This window comes from Pseudorca crassidens, chromosome 8, assembly GCF_039906515.1.
Source record: "Pseudorca crassidens isolate mPseCra1 chromosome 8, mPseCra1.hap1, whole genome shotgun sequence".
Taxonomy (NCBI): Eukaryota; Metazoa; Chordata; class Mammalia; order Artiodactyla; family Delphinidae; genus Pseudorca; species Pseudorca crassidens.
The window spans coordinates 65,766,910-65,784,801 of NC_090303.1; the positions used below are offsets into that span (position 1 = coordinate 65,766,910).

The following is a 17,892-nucleotide window of genomic DNA, read 5'->3' on the forward strand; positions in this document are numbered from 1 at the left end:
ATGTTTATCTTTCTCTAAAACAGCTATTTTAAAGTCCTCATCTAGCAAGTCCACTATCTGTGCTGCTTCAGGGATGGTTTCTGGGATTTTGTTTTGTTCCTTTTTATGGGCTGTGTTTTCTGTTTCTTTGAATGCTTTGTGATTTTTTGTTGTTGAAAAATATGCATTTGAAAAAACTCACCCTGCCCTGTCTTTGCAGACTTGGTCATATGTCAGGGCAGATGTCTGATGATTAGCTGGGCATGCTCTGAGCCTAGAGATCCAGCCTAAAGTGAAAGTTTAATGCCTTTTCACAACTTTTCTGAGCATGTTTATTGCTTGAGCCTGTATGTGGCTTTCTCAGTTTCCCCTGCATACGTGGTTTCTTTTGAATGTCTTAATTCTCCAAGGAGTTTTACCTCAGCGTCTCCTCAAGGCCTTAGGTGGTCTGTTGTGTCTCTCCACCCATAATTTTTTGCTCCAGGCATCTGTAGTTCTCCTGCACTTTAACCAGTGATGCCCAGTGCTTCTCCAACCTGAAATCCCAGTTAGGCAACACTAGTCCTTCTGATAGCCCCAAAGAGGTTAGAATGTTTTATCTGAGTAAAGTCTGCTCTGTTCCTTCTTGTTTGAGGGAATGACGCTGAAAACTCAGCCTCTGTGCACTGGTGCCAAATCGAATCTTGGAGACAGAGTTTCGGGTGAAGTAGAAAGTAATAGCTTTATTGCTTTGCCAAGCAAAGGGGGACACAGCGGGCTTGTGCCTCGAGAACTGTGTGTCCCAACCCAGGAGGATTTGGTGAGGAGTTTTATAGCAGTGGTTCAAGGGCAGGGTTGCTTCTAAATGAAAATATTGTAGATACTTCTGATTATCCCCAAGTACTTGAGTTTTATTCTAGTCTTTCCTCCTTTATTCAGGGTTTAAGAGTTTAGAAAGAAGCAGGTATGGGGAACCTATAACTTATTTTCCCATGACTTAGAAATTTCTACGTCTAGAAAAAAGGATATTCTCCCTCATTCAAAGGGAGTAAGCCCAGACCACTACAATGGTTCTTACCTTTCTTTCTTTCTTTTTTTTTTATATTTATTTATTTATTTTTGGCTGCTTTGGGTCTTCGTTGCTGCACACGGGCTTTCTCTAGTTGCAGCGGGCAGGGGCTACTCTTCATTGCAGAGCACGGGCTCTAGGCACACGGGCTTCAGTAGTTGTGGCGCATGGGCTCAGTAGTTGTGGCTCACAGGCTCTAGAGCACAGGCTCAGTAGTTGTGGCACACGGGCTTAGTTGCTCCACAGCATGTAGGATCTTCCCGGGCTAGGGAATCGAACCTGTGCCCCCTGCATTGGCAGGCGGATTCTTAACCACTGTGCCACCAAGGAAGTCACCCGGTTCTTACCTTTCTTGAGAGCCAATATCAAAAGAACTCAACCTATAAATAGAAATAGTAAGGTTAATATTGTGCTATCAGTTATTTAGGCTAAAGATGCCTATTAAACTCACTGAACTATTAACAATAACTAGATTCTTTAACCTGGTGCCATATTAATTGATAATTATTATATGACTTTTAATCTATTTTAACTTTGTATATCCTGAAGCTGTTTATATTTTAGTAAAAAATATCTGTACATTTGGTATGGTGTACTAGACTTGACATGAAGGGTCAGAGAAGAGTATGTGAATCTTAGTGGAAATCGTGTCTTACCTCTCTCCTTTCCTACTTCAGGCAGGAGCATTTTTATAAAAAGTAATTACCCATGATTTTTTGGAGTCTGGTTTATAGAGAAGTACCCTTTATACTTAAGCTGATTGGTATATGGGTAAATTGGAAGTATTTTTTTGTGGTTCACTTTTGTACTAAGATGCATTGTGATTAATTTTTCTTCTTTTTATCAGCAGATTTCTACTTTTTATAGCTGCATGATTTGTTTCCTTGGTCATTCATTGTAATAAACGTTTATACTTTTATTTTTTATTTCACTGAAGCAGCAATATATAATCCAACTGGGATGTTTTCCTTCATGACTAACTTTCATCTCTAGGAATACATTACTGTTAAAAATGGTGACTACAGATACATTACTTTTAGCGAACACAGATGGTAGAATTATAAAGGTAAAAATCCTTGGAAACATGAGTCTAATTTGATAGATAAGAAAATGAAGGCAAAGAATTTATTCTAATAGAGAGTCTTTATAGTATAATTTCTAATGTCACTTCCTTGTCCCACTAAGAAGTACTTGCATAAAAGCAAGTTTGATTATAGCATTGGTTGAATATTTAAGCTTGATAAGGTAGCTGAGTTTAACAGATTTCCACCTCTATTTCTTTTAGGTGAATCTGGACTGGGAAAGTCAACATTAATCAACTCATTATTCCTCACAGATTTGTATTCCCCAGAGTATCCAGGTCCTTCCCATAGAATAAAAAAGACTGTACAGGTATGTATATTGTTAACTGATGATAAGGTGGGGTAATGTTAACAGATACAAAACACATTCTATAACTTATATTGTATTTCCATAGAGGTAGATTTCAAGTTTGACCTTAGCCAATGTAAAGTGGTAAACATGGTTGCTGATAAAAAAGAGAGATTGATTTATTGAGAGACGTGCAGGTAATTAGAGGAATTTTCTTGATTAGAACCTTATAAGTTTGTCTTGAGGACCCTCCTAGAGAGTATACTGGGATGTAGTAACAGCTGGAGTTATGCTGCATTATGGTAGCTACTTGCTATATGTAGTAGCTATTTAAGTTTGCATGAGTTAAAAGTCAATAAAACTAAAAATTCACTTTCTCAGTTGTACCAGTCACATTTCAAATGCTCAGTAGTCATATGTGGCAAGTGGCTGCCATTTGGGGCAGCACAGATATGTTTCCACCATTGCAGAAAATTCTTTTGGACAGCATAGAGAAAACATGACTCGTGTGGAAGCCATTATTATTTAAATACAGTGTTCTGTATTAGTGAGTGGCATGATACCACATGATAGTTGAAAGGCAATAGCAATTTGTTAAGGCTTACAAGCTATGTGTGGTCTAATTTAGTACTTCTCGATCTTTAATGTATATTCAGATCACCTGGGGAGCTTGTTAAATTCAGTTCCTGTTCTAGTAGGTCTGAGGTGGGCTGAGATTCAGTATTTCTAACAAAATCCAAGGTGATGCTCATGTTGCTGGCCCATATAGTGAAGTGCTAGACTCTCTAGCTCTGCATTGTCCAGTACAGTAGCTGGTAGCCACATGTGGCTGTTGACCTCTTAAAATGTGGGTAGTCCAAATTGAGATGTTATACAAGTATAAAATACACTCCAGATTTTGAAGACTTAGTTTGTAAAAAAGAATATTTCATTAAAAATTTTTATATTGATTACATTTTGCAGTAATGATAATTGGTTATATTGGGCTGAATAAAAATACATTAATTTCACCTGTTACTACTTTCTGAAGTGGCTACTGAAAATTTTAAAATTATGTGGCTCACGTTACATTTTTGTTGGGCAGCACCGCTCTAAACTATTGATTGAAAAAATGTTGATGGATTGATGCAGCACAGAAGCAGAAGAGAAGTGGAGTAAACAGTTCTGGCAGGAGCATGTTTTATTGAGGCAGTGACTCTGGAGCTGGATATTTTATTTCTCCTTTTTAAAGTTTTCTCTGTTTTAGGAATTTAAAAAAATTTTTTTTAATTTATTTTATTTATTTACTTTTGGCTGCGTTGGGTCTTCGTTGCTGCGCATGGTCTTTCTCTAGTTGTGGCTCACGGGCCCTAGAGCACACGCTCAGTAGTTGTGGTGCGCAGGCTTAGTTGCTCTGTGGCATGTGGGATCTTCCCGGACCAGGGCTCGAACCCATGTCCCCTGCATTGGCAGGTGGATTCTTAACCACTGTGCCACCAGGGATGCCCAGGAATTTTTAAAATATCCTTCATGGAGCTTGAGATTTCAAATTACCTGCAAATATGTGTTCTGTTGATAAAAACTTGATACTGTACTGCATTGCTTATTTTGTGATGTAGTGAACATTTTAACCCTAAGCAGGAAGATATACTTTTAGCTTTCTTAATTTAAGTATTTAAATCCAGGATTAGTAACTAGGTATGTAGAAATGTTAAGGGAACCCCACAGTGTAGATTCCTAAATTCAGGTATATTTACTGTAAAATGTCTGTTAAATATTGATGGTCATGTATCTGCCAGTGGTGTTCTTGGTGATTAGTGCTGGTGAGGAAATTTTCTGAGTCCTCTTTGTAGTTTTAGCACATAGCATAATGCCAGGTCTAGATTAATAATAAAACAACAGTCATTAACATCTTCCAGGTACTATTCCAAACACTTTAGATGCATTTACTTATTTAATTCTTTCAGTAACTTTATGAGGTAAGTGGTATTCTTTTCCCCATTTTACAGATGTGGAAATTGAGGCACAGAGATGGTGATATGCCAAGATCATGTAGTTAGAGTACCAGAACTAGGATACAAATCTAAGCACTCTGGTTTAGTCTGTAGTGTATCAACTGTACTATCTCTATACTGTAGATATTTAATAAGTGTTAGTTTAACAGATTGACCATTTCTTAATAAGTGGATTAGCTTTTCTTTTTAATAATGTTTGGTCCAACAAGTTGTCAGTTTTCTTTGATTTATATTGCCTTTTCCTTTAAAAACCTTACATATGGAGATAGTTTTCCCAGTTAGACAATTTAGACAAAATGAAGACAAAATGATTTGATCAGTGAAGTCATCACTTCATAGTTATGTAATATGTGAAAGTTTAGTTTAAAAAAAAAAAACCCAGAAAATTAGGTCATAAGGCTGATCTGTCTGATGCTGGCTAGTAAGGAATACTTAAGAGAAGTGGTTTTTTGTTTGTTTGTTTTATTTTTAAAATATCAAATGGTGCGTACGTAATGTTAGCTGTTGCTTATTAGATTTGAATTTTTAAACTGGACTCTGGAGGGTATTGACTGACTGTAGGACTAGGCTTGAAATTCCAGTAAACTGCTTGGTGGATGATGGAAGCCAATTAACTCATAAAAGTTTGGTACCTTACCATGTTTTATTTTGCTTTGTTTAATAAAGGACAATATTTCTAGTTCTCTTGATTCACCCAATGCAGTGATTTTTGCTAGTGTCTGAACAGGTGAAAGTATTGGCACATGCAGTCTAAGGAATTCATCACATAGAAATCTAGTTTAACATGCTCTGCAACAAAAGTATTTGCTCAAACAATGAGAGATTGTTTTACTCCCCCTCCCCCCAACCTAGTTCTTACACTTGTCCACTTTTGGCTTATTCTGCTCTGACCAAACCAACCTCCTTGCTGTTCTTTGAACAGGCTATTCCTACTTCCACCGCAGGGGCCTTCCACTTCTGTTTCTCGCTTGCTTCATAATTTTCATCAGTTCTCTGCTTAAAAGTTGCTTTCTTAAGGAGCCCTTTCCTGACCACCCTATAAACTCCTTCTAATTCCCACCCCAGGCTCCAAATGTGTAAGCTCTACAAGGGTAGGAACTTCACTTTATTCACTGCTGCAAGCTAAGTTCCTAGAACTGCATCTGTTACACGTTAGCATCCCATGTTTGTTGAATGACTGAACAAACAAGTTTTAAAAATTTATAAGACTTAGTGTTTAGTTGGACTAAACACTATAGTGATAGTGTTTATAAAACGCTATCATAGATTAAGTGGAATAATTTTAAATTTGAGAGTCTTTTGAAATTTTAAATTTGATTATCTTTTTTGAAGTTTTGATTATTTTTATTTTGTCTTGAGCAGAATTTTTTTAATCTAATTTTTTTTTTTTTTTTTTTGGCTGTACGCGGGCCTCTCACTGTTGTGGCCTCTCCCGTTGCGGAGCACAGGCTCCGGACGCGCAGGCTCAGCAGCCATGGCTCACGGGCCCAGCCGTTCCGTGGCATGTGGGATCCTCCTGGACCGGGGCATGAACCCATGTCCCCTGCATCGGCAGGCGGACTCTCAACCACTGTGCTACCAGGGAAGCCCTTAATTTTTAAGTTGATGTTTAATTTGTGTACTAAAAGGGCACAAATTTAAGCATAGAACTTGATGAGTTTTTATATATGTATTCATATATCCAGTTAACCACAGCCAGATTAAGATATAGTATGTTTCTAGGACCCTGGAAGGCTTCCTTATGCCTCCTCTCACTCAGTATTATACCCACCCCCAAATTAAACACCTTTCTGACTTCTATCTCCATAGATTAATCTTGTCTGTTCTTGAACTTCGTTTAGGTATATTCCTGTCTGATTTCTTTCACTGAAGATTATGTCTGTGGTATTTATTCATGTTGTGTACCTGTAGTTCTTTTCATTGTTGCATAATATTCCACTGCATGAATATATCACAGTGTATCCCCTCTGTTGTAGATAAGCATTTGGGCTTTCACTTTTTGACTAACATAAATATTCTTGTATATATCTTTTGGTGGACATAAGTACTCATTTCTGTTGTGCATGTGTGTGTGCATTAAAGACATTTCGTCATTTCATTTTATTTTCTTTGATTTCTTATGAGATTGAACGTGTCTTTTATACTCATTAATTGTTCAGATTTCATTGAGTGCTTTGACAATCTTAATATTTCCTATCTTTTCCTTCTTAATTTGGAGAAGTGTCTTATCTAGGTAATAGTCCCTTACATTTCAGTCATTGCAGATAATTTCTCCCAGGCTGCCATCTGTTAAAGGTGGTGGGAGAGGCTCTCAGTTTGTCAGAATTCTATTTACATTGGTCTGTCTCCAAAATAATCCTGTCTAAACTCACTTTGCCTTCCTTTTTAAGATAACATTAAGTGTCCTCTTCTATTGTGAATATCTTCCTAGCTCTCCCTGTTTTGAAAACAAAGGAGTAATTAGGACTAAGGGTATCTCTAGTAAGATTTTTAAGACAAAGGCTTGTGTACTACTGTTAAATCTCCCCCCTTTACCAAAAGTGAGACATTAACAGTTGAGAACTGGGTTGATTCTGATTAGAATCCCAGAGAAGTCCTCTTTCCTGACTGTACCATGGAGGTATTCCTTGATATACTGGAAACAAGATGAAGATCATCTGAACTCTTTTCTTCACTTACCCAGGAGAGAACATGACATGTTCCTAGTCATTCAGTGTAGTTAGAGAATAGAATGTAGTTTTTTTTTAGTTGACTGACTTTTCACCAAGCTTGATAATCTAGCAGATGATCTGCTCTTAGAAGCTCTTAAATTCTTTTAGTGAAGAGTGATCCAGAAGTATTACATCTCAGCCCAGGCATATTAGACCAGGAAAAACATACAATCCTGAGTTTCAGAAGGGAAATATCTGCACTTTCCCTGACCTGAAGCCTTTCTGGAACACTTTCAACTGTCAAAAAGAAGAAGAGAAGAAACATCCTGTGATGTGGCAAATAGGGAGTGAAATTTTAATAAAGACCACAATTTCATAATCTCTTCCCTAAGCATTATTTATTTACAAGAGGCTTATATCCTAAAGAAGAAATTCCTTCACATTCACAGTCTTGGAAGGAAGGAGAAACCGTCTACTCTGAGCAGAGAAATGATTCTGAGTTTCCAGTATATTAGTGGTTCTGATTTGAGTGAACTTTCAGTAATAGATAGAAGTCTTCTGAGATTAATTCCCAACCTCCTATCTTTGGCCTTAGGTACCTGAGCTGTGCAGTTCCAAATGTGAGCTGACATTCTAGTCCTGTTGTTCTTTATACCAGTGGTTCTCAAAGTTCAGTGTGTATCACAATCACTTGGAAGCCTTGCTCAAACAGATTGTTGAGTCCCCCTCCCCAGAGTTTTCTGTTTAGTCGGTTTGAGACAGGGCCCAAAGAATTTGCATTTCCAATAAGTTCCCAAACTATGCAGCTGCCAGTCTGGGTACTATACTTTGTGGACCACTCCTCTGTAGTGTTTCTGGACTGCTGCAGACTGGTTTCATCCTATCTCTGTGGGAAGAAAGTAAGAGAGAGAATTGTTTTTCCTTAGTTCTTTCAGAATATTTCAAATTGAATGAAATGGCACTATGTTACTTTCACTTTCATTCATATATATTTTTTTTCCCAATAGACTGATTAAAATAAAGTGATAGAAAAAATTGAACACTTGAGCTCTACTTCATATTCCAATCTCAAATATAGGTGCTCAGATTAACAAAAATTTTAAGAAAAATATTACATACAATGTTGTATATATGGTAGCAAATTTTATAATTTTGTTATATTTGAAAATATATCTTATTTCATGTCAGCAAAAGGTTGCCAACTGTCTCCTAGGGAAAGACTGTCCTTTATTCTGAGACTAAATCCATTTCAGTTTCTTTTGTGAAATGACAGTGCTAGTTTTTTTTTTTCAAGTTCTTTGTTGGTAGCCTTATGTTGGTCCCCTTTAAAACTTTTTTTGTTGGTCTGTGAAGTCCAATAAATCACTATTTTAGATTAAATGGGTACAAAAATTTTGGAGGTGAGAAGAAGTGAAAACAGTGAATCCTATCCCTAAGATAACATCTTATGACTCCTTGAAACATTTTTACAGAGTCCAATTAGGAAACTCTCCTGTTGATGTTGGTCCAGTTTTGATAGTTTTTTGAACCAGTCATACACAGAACAGATGACTGAATGCTTGTCTTTTACCAGGTTTGAGGGCTATAAGGATGATGGACACAGAGTTCTCAAGGATGTCACAGTCATATGAAGGATATAGCAAACAATTATGATTTAGTGAGAAAGGTGCTGCTATAGGGTGGTATAGGTGACCTTGGCAAAGTATATTTTAGTGAAATAGTAGGAGTAGAGGGGAAGATGACAGTGGATTGAGAAGTGATTTGTGAGGCAGTGAAGATGGGGGTAGAGCTATGAAGGAAGGGATGAGAGGGAATACCTAGAGGTTGAGTGTAGGGGACAGAGACAGTGGTTTGGAGAATGTTTGTATCCTATGGGGAATCATTCCGTAAGAGATAAGAGATTGAAGTTACAGGGGAAATAGTCTAAATAGTTGTCAAAATGACTCTAAAATGGAAATTGGTCAAATCCCCAGCATAGATTGAGAAATTAGCCTTAGGAGAAAAAGGGATCTATTCCACTGAACAGGAGGGAAGATTCAGTGTTGCTTCAAACAAGTTGGGGATGCTGTTGGGGACCCTCCTACACTGTTGGTGGGAATGTGAATTGGTGAAGCCACTATGGAGAACAGTATAGAGGTTCCTTAAAAAGCTAAAAATAGAGGTACCATATGACCCAGCAATCCCACTCCTGGGCATATATCTGGAGGAACTCTAATTCAAAAAGATGCATGCACCCCAGTGTTCACAGCAGCACTAAGACATGGAAGTAACCTAAATGTCTACTGACAGATGAATGGATAAAGAAGATGTGGTGTATACACACACACACACACACACACACACACACACACACAGTGGAATATTGCTCAGCCATAAAAAAGAATGAAATAATGCCATTGCAGCAACATGGACGGACCTAGAGATTATTATACGAAGTGAAGTAAGTCAGAAAGAGAAAGACAAATACCATATGATATCACTTATGTGGAATCTAAAAAAATGATACAAATGAATTTGTTTACAAAACAGAAGCAGACTCACAGACTTAGAAAACAAACTTATAGTTACCAAGGGGGAAGGGGGGGGATTAATTAGGAATTTGGGATTAACATATACACACCACTATACATGGATAAACAACAGAGACCTACTGCATAGCACAGGGAACTATATTCAATATCTTGTACTAACCTATAATGGAAAAGAATCTGAATATATATGTACACACACACACACACATATACATACATACATACTTTGCTATACACCTGAAACAATGTAAATCAACTATACTTCAATTTTTAAAGATTAAATAATAAATAGCAACAACGAATTGGGGGTGCTCTCCTCTTCCAGCGGAGATCAAGTGCTTTGCTGAGCATGGTGGCAGAGATTGTAAGGTAGAGCTTGGGAAGAGCCATACTGGGAGGGACATGAGTTGAAGGAGCAAATAAAAGCCATACTGTGAGAGGCATGAGATGAAGGAACAAGTAAAAGGATCATCATATGGCATGGAAATTCCTGTCGAAGTTTATGAATTTTATGGAAAGGTATCTGAGCTGGAAAGGAAAAGAAAGGATTTGGGAGGGGAGGTTGCTAATAGAAAATGAAAGGGACAAGGGAATTAAGATCTCAGTGTAAGGAGACAAGGGAATGAGGTGTAGTGGTTCAGAGAGTGGAAGGCAGAATTAGAATCTTCAGATCAAGTTTCTTTTCAGCTAGTTCTGGGTCTTGATGAGAGGGAAGTAGTCTTTAAGCATAACTATTCTGTTGGTCATTGCATCTTTCTTGTTGAACATAAGTGTTTAAGATGATGTTTGTCTTTTGAGTTATTAAATAATCAAAATAGATTCTGTGTTTGAGCTAAGTGGAATATCACAGGCTGTTCAAGTATCTACTATTCAAGTCTCTGCAGAGTTTTGGCTATAATGCCACCTCCTGAGCAAGTATAGTTGGAGGTAAACTCCTGACAGAAAATTTTAACCCTCTCCTCAAATTTTAATATAGTTAATTAAGTAACACTTTTTATTTATCTTTAAAAAATGACTCAAACATTAAGTTAGAAAAGTGTAGTGTATTTAATAGTCTTTCAACAATGGAAGAACTGAAGCCGTATAAACAGTGAAAGTTTGACTTTTTCTTTCTCTCAGCTTGAAAAACTGAAAATATTAGAAGAAAGTGTGGGTTTCTGGAATCTAGGAATCCAAAAGAGCCCTTAATTTATTAATTATACATAGACAATAAAATAGGCTTTAGTTTTATTTTTCAGAGAGAAACTCAGTTGAAAGTGCCCTTGATTCATTCTTTTGGAACTCTGATGCCGTAAAATATGCTGATGTGACCTGCTTAAGTAAAGTGCATGGGAAAGTGGCCATTTGGAATAGATTTCTTAAGAAAAGTTTGAAATTCCTGGACTTGAACTAATTTGTTTTCCATGGATCCCGTGAGGATACTTGCAAAACCAGATGATAGGATACAGTTGGATCCTATGAATGGCACTAGTTTACAGTTATGTTTTCTGGATTTCTTCCATATGTTGCCGGCGTCTTTGTATTTGACCATGTATGGATACACAGAATTTCATAGGCCAAAGAAGAAAAGAAGCTTTATAAACAGACTCGTTAAAGCATATAAAATACAGATACTCATTTTTCTTGTCATTTCAATAAACAGTTAAGTTCTTCAACTAATTTTTTTTAAACAAGGAAACAAAAATCTTAAAATTTAAGCTGTTATGGTGTGTGATTAGTATACAATCTAGTACTGAAGGTAGAAATGGGCTTTGTTTGGTAATAAGGGAACCAGAAATGGTTTGGAGTAAAATCAGGAGATGATTCATGTAGAACAGTTACATTTTGCATCAGTTCTAATATACAGTACTGTGTCATGTAGAAGAATTGTTAGGTGAAGAACTGGTATGATTACTTTGGATATTTCTGCTTCAATGACAGTTACCATAAATGAATAACCTGGTTTTTTTTGTTTATTTGTTTTTTTTTTTTTGCGGTACGTGGGCCTCTCACTGTTGTGGCCTCTCCTGTTGCGGAGCACAGGCTCTGGACGCGCAGGCTTAGCGGCCATGGCTCACAGACCTAGCCGCTCTGCGGCATGTGGGATCTTCCCAGACCAGGGCACGAACCCGTGTCCCCTGCATTGGCAGGTGGACTCTGAACCACTGAGCCACCAGGGAAGCCCCTTTTTTTTTTTTAAATGGAGATATAATTGACATATAACCAGATTGTCATTTTTAACTATAGAGGACCACCAGATATATAGAATGTGAACTTCCTAAGCCACATGAAGTAATATCACTTAATTTTTTTTAGTTTTGATAATCTGCCCTAATGAGTCTGATTATTTCTGCAGTTATTTGGTTTCCCTCATGTTATTACAGTAAGCTGATATTAGACAAACGGTATTATCTCAGCTATGTGGTGTGAAACAGTGGTCTCCCAAGCAGTGTTGCAACCATTGTTGATATTGAATATGACTAGAAAATATTAGAACCCTTATTTATTTATTTTATTATTATTTTTTTTTTTGCTGTACGTGGGCCTCTCACTGTTGTGGCTTCTCCCATTGCGGAGCACAGGCTCCGGACGCGCAGGCTCAGCGGCCATGGCTCACGGGCCCAGCCGCTCCGCGGCATTTGGGATCTTCCCAGACTGGGGCACGAACCCGTGTCCCCTGCATCAGCAGGTGGACTCTCAACCACTGCACTACCAGGGAAGCCCAGAACCCTTATTTATTGATGTTTACTTTTTTAATTTATGAGAAATTGACACTAATATTCAATGTTCAGATTGCCAGTTGTGTATGTTTGGTAGGTAAATAAACATATTTGGGATGTTTAAAATTTTCACTGATAGTTTACACTAGGATCAAAGCAGTCTGAAGACCATTGGTCTAAAAGATAAGAGCTTTGTCCCTTATTTGTCTAAAAGATTGGAAGCCTCGCCAAATCTCAGGCAGTATTTTCAGTTTCAGCAAGTTTCTTTTTTGATAATACTCTTTTAACAAAATAATTTTTGATTTCTATCAGCCTTCACTGTCCAATTCAGTAGTCACTAAACCACATGAAGTTATTTGAATTTAAGTTAATTCAAGTTAAATAAAATTGAACATTCAGCTCCCCAGTTGCTCTAGTCACATTTCAAGGGGTAAGTAGCCACATGGACAAGCAGCTACCATATTGGATAGTGTAGACAAAGAACGTTTCCATCATTTCAGAAAGTTCTATTGGACAATGCTGCTATATACTTTCTTGCTCAGCAGTCTTAGTCTCAACTCCTCATCCATCAGCTAACATCTGTAAGAAAATGTCAAAGGGAAATGGAAAGACATCATCATTTCTGTAATCTCTAAAGGTGAACCAAACTTTTTCTACCCAGAAATTAGCCGCTCTTCCTTTCCAAACACTGTTAACCAACATAAATAGTTGAAGTTGCTTTTCATGTGATTACCTTTCCCTCTTAGGTCTAATAGTACTTATTGGTACAATAATTTGTACCATCTTATGGCTTGTAGCACTCAAAGTTTGAGTATAATTCTTGCCTTTTAAGTTAGCCTATCAGCATAATTGAAACCTCTAGTTTTAATAAACACTTGATATAAATTGAATGAAAGCCTATCTTTATCTAGGAGAATGATTCCCCTTTTCTGTTTGAATCAGTGTTTGCTTTATGTAGCAGCGGGGTATGCCCAAGATGAATGATTTTTACATTCTAAAACAGAGTTTCGGGTTACAAAAATATCTTAGACTGTAGGAGGAAATGTTGTTACTGTTTTTAAGTCCAGTACCTTTTCTCAAATAGAAGGTTTTTACAAATTCTAAAGAGAACTGAAGATTTTAATCAGAGTTAGTAGGGTTTTACCCTACCAGAATACATTGTTTTTCAATGCCTTGACCTTTGCTGATTGCTTTGGCCTGAATGTACAGTAACACGTTTGAGAAGAGAACTGTATCTTAGCCATAATGTAAACACAGTGTAAATAATTACAGCCATGCTGAGAAAGATTTGCAAATGGTAATAAGTTCACTTGAGTAATTGGTTTGGACTGAACTAGATGGAGATAGTCCAGGAAAACGTTTACTGCAAATGGTAAATTAAATGTATTTGTCTGATTAATTACATTTGATCTCTATGAATTACTTAATCATTCAAGCACATTGTTTATTTGTATTATTAGATGTGCATTTAGGTTACATAAGTATTGTATGGCTTTAGTAATTAATATTATTTTATCAGTTCCTGTTTTCCTTCTCTGTACCAACAGTGAGCCGTAAACACACTATTTACATATGTGCTTTTCTTTTAAATAACCAAGACTTCTAACAGTAATTGATTCTAAAGAAAGTGTGTGAGTGAGTAGATTTAGTTTGCAAAAAGCTTCCCATTTGGTTTTGATTAACACTCATCTCCCTACCTCTTACGTTGTAGGAAACCAAGGATATAATGTATGGTATTAATATCTGTACCAATGACTTTTACAGGTGGAACAATCCAAAGTTTTAATCAAAGAAGGTGGTGTTCAGTTGCTGCTCACAATAGTTGATACCCCAGGATTTGGAGATGCAGTGGATAATAGTAATTGGTAAGAAGGGTTTGTCACTGCTGCTTTCCACTGCATTTGGGGATGGGGGTGGTTAGACTTTTTTACCTTAACATTTTAAAGCTTCTCATCTTAGCGAAGGTCACTGAACTTTATGTAACATGACTTGGGTTCATATATCAACTTTGCCACTTGTCATGTTGCTTCACTTCTTTGAACTGATTTCCTCTTCTATAAAATGAAGATAACACCTTTCATAGAAGTATTTTGAAGACAGATTCTAAAACATAGATAAAAGAATTCTCATTATTATAAGAAACTTGCAACTTTTCATTCTTTACTATAATTTTATCCATTTTCTATCACATCCTAATTTAAACCTTCAGTTTTTCCATAAGTTGTAAGTGAATAAAACACCCATGGCTTTCTAATTGGAAACAATATCTTAGTAGCTTATAAAAAATATTTTAATTTTTCTTTGAGTTCCACACTGTTTTTTTGTTTTGTTTTTATTTATTTGGCTGCGTTGGGTCTTTGTTGTGGCATGCGGGATCTTCGTTGGGGCACGTAGGCTTCTCTCTAGTTGCGGCAAGTAGGCTCTAGAGTGCGCAGGCTTAGTTGCCCCACGGCATGTGGGATCTTAGTTCCCCAACCAGGAATCGAACCTACTTCCCCTGCATTGGAAGGCGGATTCTTAACCACTGGACCACCAGGGAAGTCCCAAGTTCCACATTGTTTTTTGAAATAAATTTCTGTCAACTTTTGAAACACCTAAGTAACCGTTCATTATGAGGTTTCTGTATTGTTTAATCTTTTCATTTGAAATATAAAACTCTTTGAATATAATTTTTCATATTGTAAAGTGTCTTGGCATTGATATACTTATTAATGCAAGTAATATGATAATTTAGTTGTGTCTGACTCTAAACAGTTTCTTCTGTTTGGAAAGTTTAGAAATAATGAATCAAGATTTATTCAACATAATTTATATGTTTTTAAATCAGTATATGTAGAATAATTTGAGGTGTTTTTTTCCATTGGTTACATAGGTTTTGTGTATTTAAAAATATTGATTATTGCCCTTTAACAGAGTCATCAGTTGTATGTTCATATGTAGAATTACAACTTAATTATTTTATTTATCTGCATTCTACAGCTGGCAGCCTGTTATCGACTACATTGATAGTAAGTTTGAGGACTACCTAAATGCAGAATCTAGAGTGAACAGACGTCAGATGCCTGATAACAGAGTGCAGTGTTGTTTATACTTCATTGCTCCTTCAGGACATGGGTCAGTACCTTGATGCTTCTGATAACCTTTTTTGTTGTTGTTTTATTATTACTCATCTTTGGGTGCATATTTTAGTAACCCTCATCTCTGTGGAGTACATTTAACTTTACCAGTTGTAAAGTTCCAAATTCCATATAAAAATAGCTTATAGGAAGCCTTTTTTTAAGTCCTAGACAAACTAACAATGATTTTACTTAGTTTGTCATGCATAAGACTTTACCTGCTTCATAGAAAGGAATATTGTTTCCATCATGTTTGGTGTCTCAGTGTGGCTAATTTAGCTTTCTTTTTGACCAATCTGCCACTAATTGAACGATCAAATAAGGAGAAACAGCCATCAAAATTAGCTAGACATATTCTAAGAAACTCCAAAGATGTTATTTACTATAGATCTGGTAGAGAAGGCTGCAAAAAAAACTTAAATACCAAGGTTCTCATGTGCCATTTTTTCCTTCACTAAATCTACTTGTCTTCTTGTTTCACCTTAGCTGTCACAGTCAAATTGTTTAAGTATCATATCATCAGTACTAACCTTCTACTTATTAGGAGTTAAAATTAAGATCTGAGTATCTAGACATTTATCTGATCTGATCTGTTAGTATGGCCGGCCTATAATCCTTGTTTTGTTGTTTGTATTTCTTTGTCATTTTGAGTAGATATGTGGGTCATTGTCAACTGCAGATGTTCGTAATTACTCTTCTTTCATCTTTGGATAAATGACTCAGCATAACTCAGCCACCTGATGATTGTAACTCCACCATCTCTCCACCAGAAGGAACTGGACTGTTTTATAGCATCAGACTAAATAGTATTAAGTCATCTAACACCCAGATTACAGTAGTGTAAACCAGTTCCTTCAAAAGAGTACCTTTCTCTTCTGTTTTTTGCTTTTTTCTTCACCTTTTGCTAGATAGGCTAGTGCCCATTATCACCATCTTGGCTGAGCAGAAAGCCTTAATTATTTAGATTACCATTTTTGCACTGTCTGACTGTAGTGGTGCAAATGTTTCTTCTTTTATTTCTAATATTATTCTACAGTATTCTCAGAAATTTACATATTTAAAGCACAAAATTGACTCATCTACTTAAAAGACTCAAAAAAAAAATTCTCAGAAATACCACACTGTATGGCTTTTTCTGTGTCCTTGTTAGCGTCTTCCTGAATTTATATATATACATATTTTATCATTCTAGTTTAACTTGTTAGGGCTTTTTCCTGGAAGCCAACAGGGTAAAATCTTAACCTGCAGTTAAGTCAATAGAAATTTGTCAGTTTATATCCAGTTTTATTATTTTAGATCTTTTGGACTCTCACCAAGATTTGGTAATTCTCATGAAATCACATTTCTCTTATTCCCTGTGGGAAAATATATTTCTTAAAATTGCATGGGAAATACGATTTTTTTATTTAAAGAAAAAAATTTGAAATTATGTGTAGTGGCTTTGGGCCATTTCTTGTTTGTCACAAGGGATGAGAGTTCCAAATTTTAATTTCTTATGTATAAAAATATGATTTTGAGTAGTTTCTCAGCTTAACTATTTTTAGAAATGGAGCAAAGTTTTGCCCATTGGTATGTGCTACTATGGATTAAGTGAAAGAATATGACACTGAATTTTCCGTAGAGAGTTCCAAATTCCCTGCTCACTACATAGTGAAATTCCAGGCAACATAATAGATGAATTAGGACCTTTCTGTCTTATCTGGGTAATCCCTGGATTCCCTTTTTAAACATACTGTTTTTGGAGTAAATATAAATTGGTGCAACAGCGTATTTTCAGTGTCCCCATCTCACCCCACCAATTGTAGTCACTGAACAAAGGGTTAATTTATGATTTCAGCTGTTGTTGCTTCATTTTCTTTGTTCAGTGATTGGTAACTGACTTGGAACTTGAATTTTGTTTTGTTTTGTTTTGTTTTTAATTTATTTGGTTGTGCCAGGTCTTAGTTGTGGCAGGTGGGCTACTTAGCTGCGGCTCACCAGCTCCTTAGTTGCAGCTTGCCGGCTTCTCAGTTGTGGCTTGCCAGCTCCTTAGTTGCAGCATGTGAACTCTTAGTTGTGGCGTGCATGTGGGATCTAGTTCCCTGACCAGGGATCGAACCTGGGCCCCCTGCATTGGGAGCACAGAGTTTTATCCCCTGTGCCACCAGGGGAGCCCCTGAACTTGAATTTTATTTATTTATTTATTTATTTGCGGTACGCGGGCCTCTCACTGTTGTGGCCTCTCCCGTTGCGGAGCACAGGCTCCGGACGTGCAGGCTCAGCGGCCATGGCTCACGGGCCCAGCCGCTCCGCGGCATGTGGGATCTTCCCGGACCGGGGCATGAACCCATGTCCCCTGCATCAGCAGGCAGACTCTCAACCACTGCGCCACCAGGGAAGCCCCCGAACTTGAATTTTTAAATGGTGTTTTTACAAACTTTTTGAATGTTGATTGCCACTTTGAAAAAACAGTGTCACTTAGTGAGTTTTATATAGTTTTTTTCCCTTAGAAATATATGTATGT

The 17,892-nt window shown here is 36.9% G+C and overlaps 1 protein-coding gene across 3 annotated transcripts in view; it reads left to right on the plus strand.

The window, feature by feature from the left end:
• The window catches only part of SEPTIN7 (septin 7), a 102,866-nt gene that overhangs the window by 53,681 nt on the left and 31,293 nt on the right, over nucleotides 1-17,892 (plus strand). For all 3 annotated transcript variants that reach the window (XM_067746705.1, XM_067746706.1, XM_067746707.1), the window contains exons 3-5: nucleotides 2,313-2,419; nucleotides 14,038-14,138; nucleotides 15,253-15,387. In XM_067746705.1, the coding sequence (XP_067602806.1) occupies nucleotides 2,313-2,419; nucleotides 14,038-14,138; nucleotides 15,253-15,387 (343 nt within the window). The remainder of the gene's footprint in view (nucleotides 1-2,312; nucleotides 2,420-14,037; nucleotides 14,139-15,252; nucleotides 15,388-17,892) is intronic.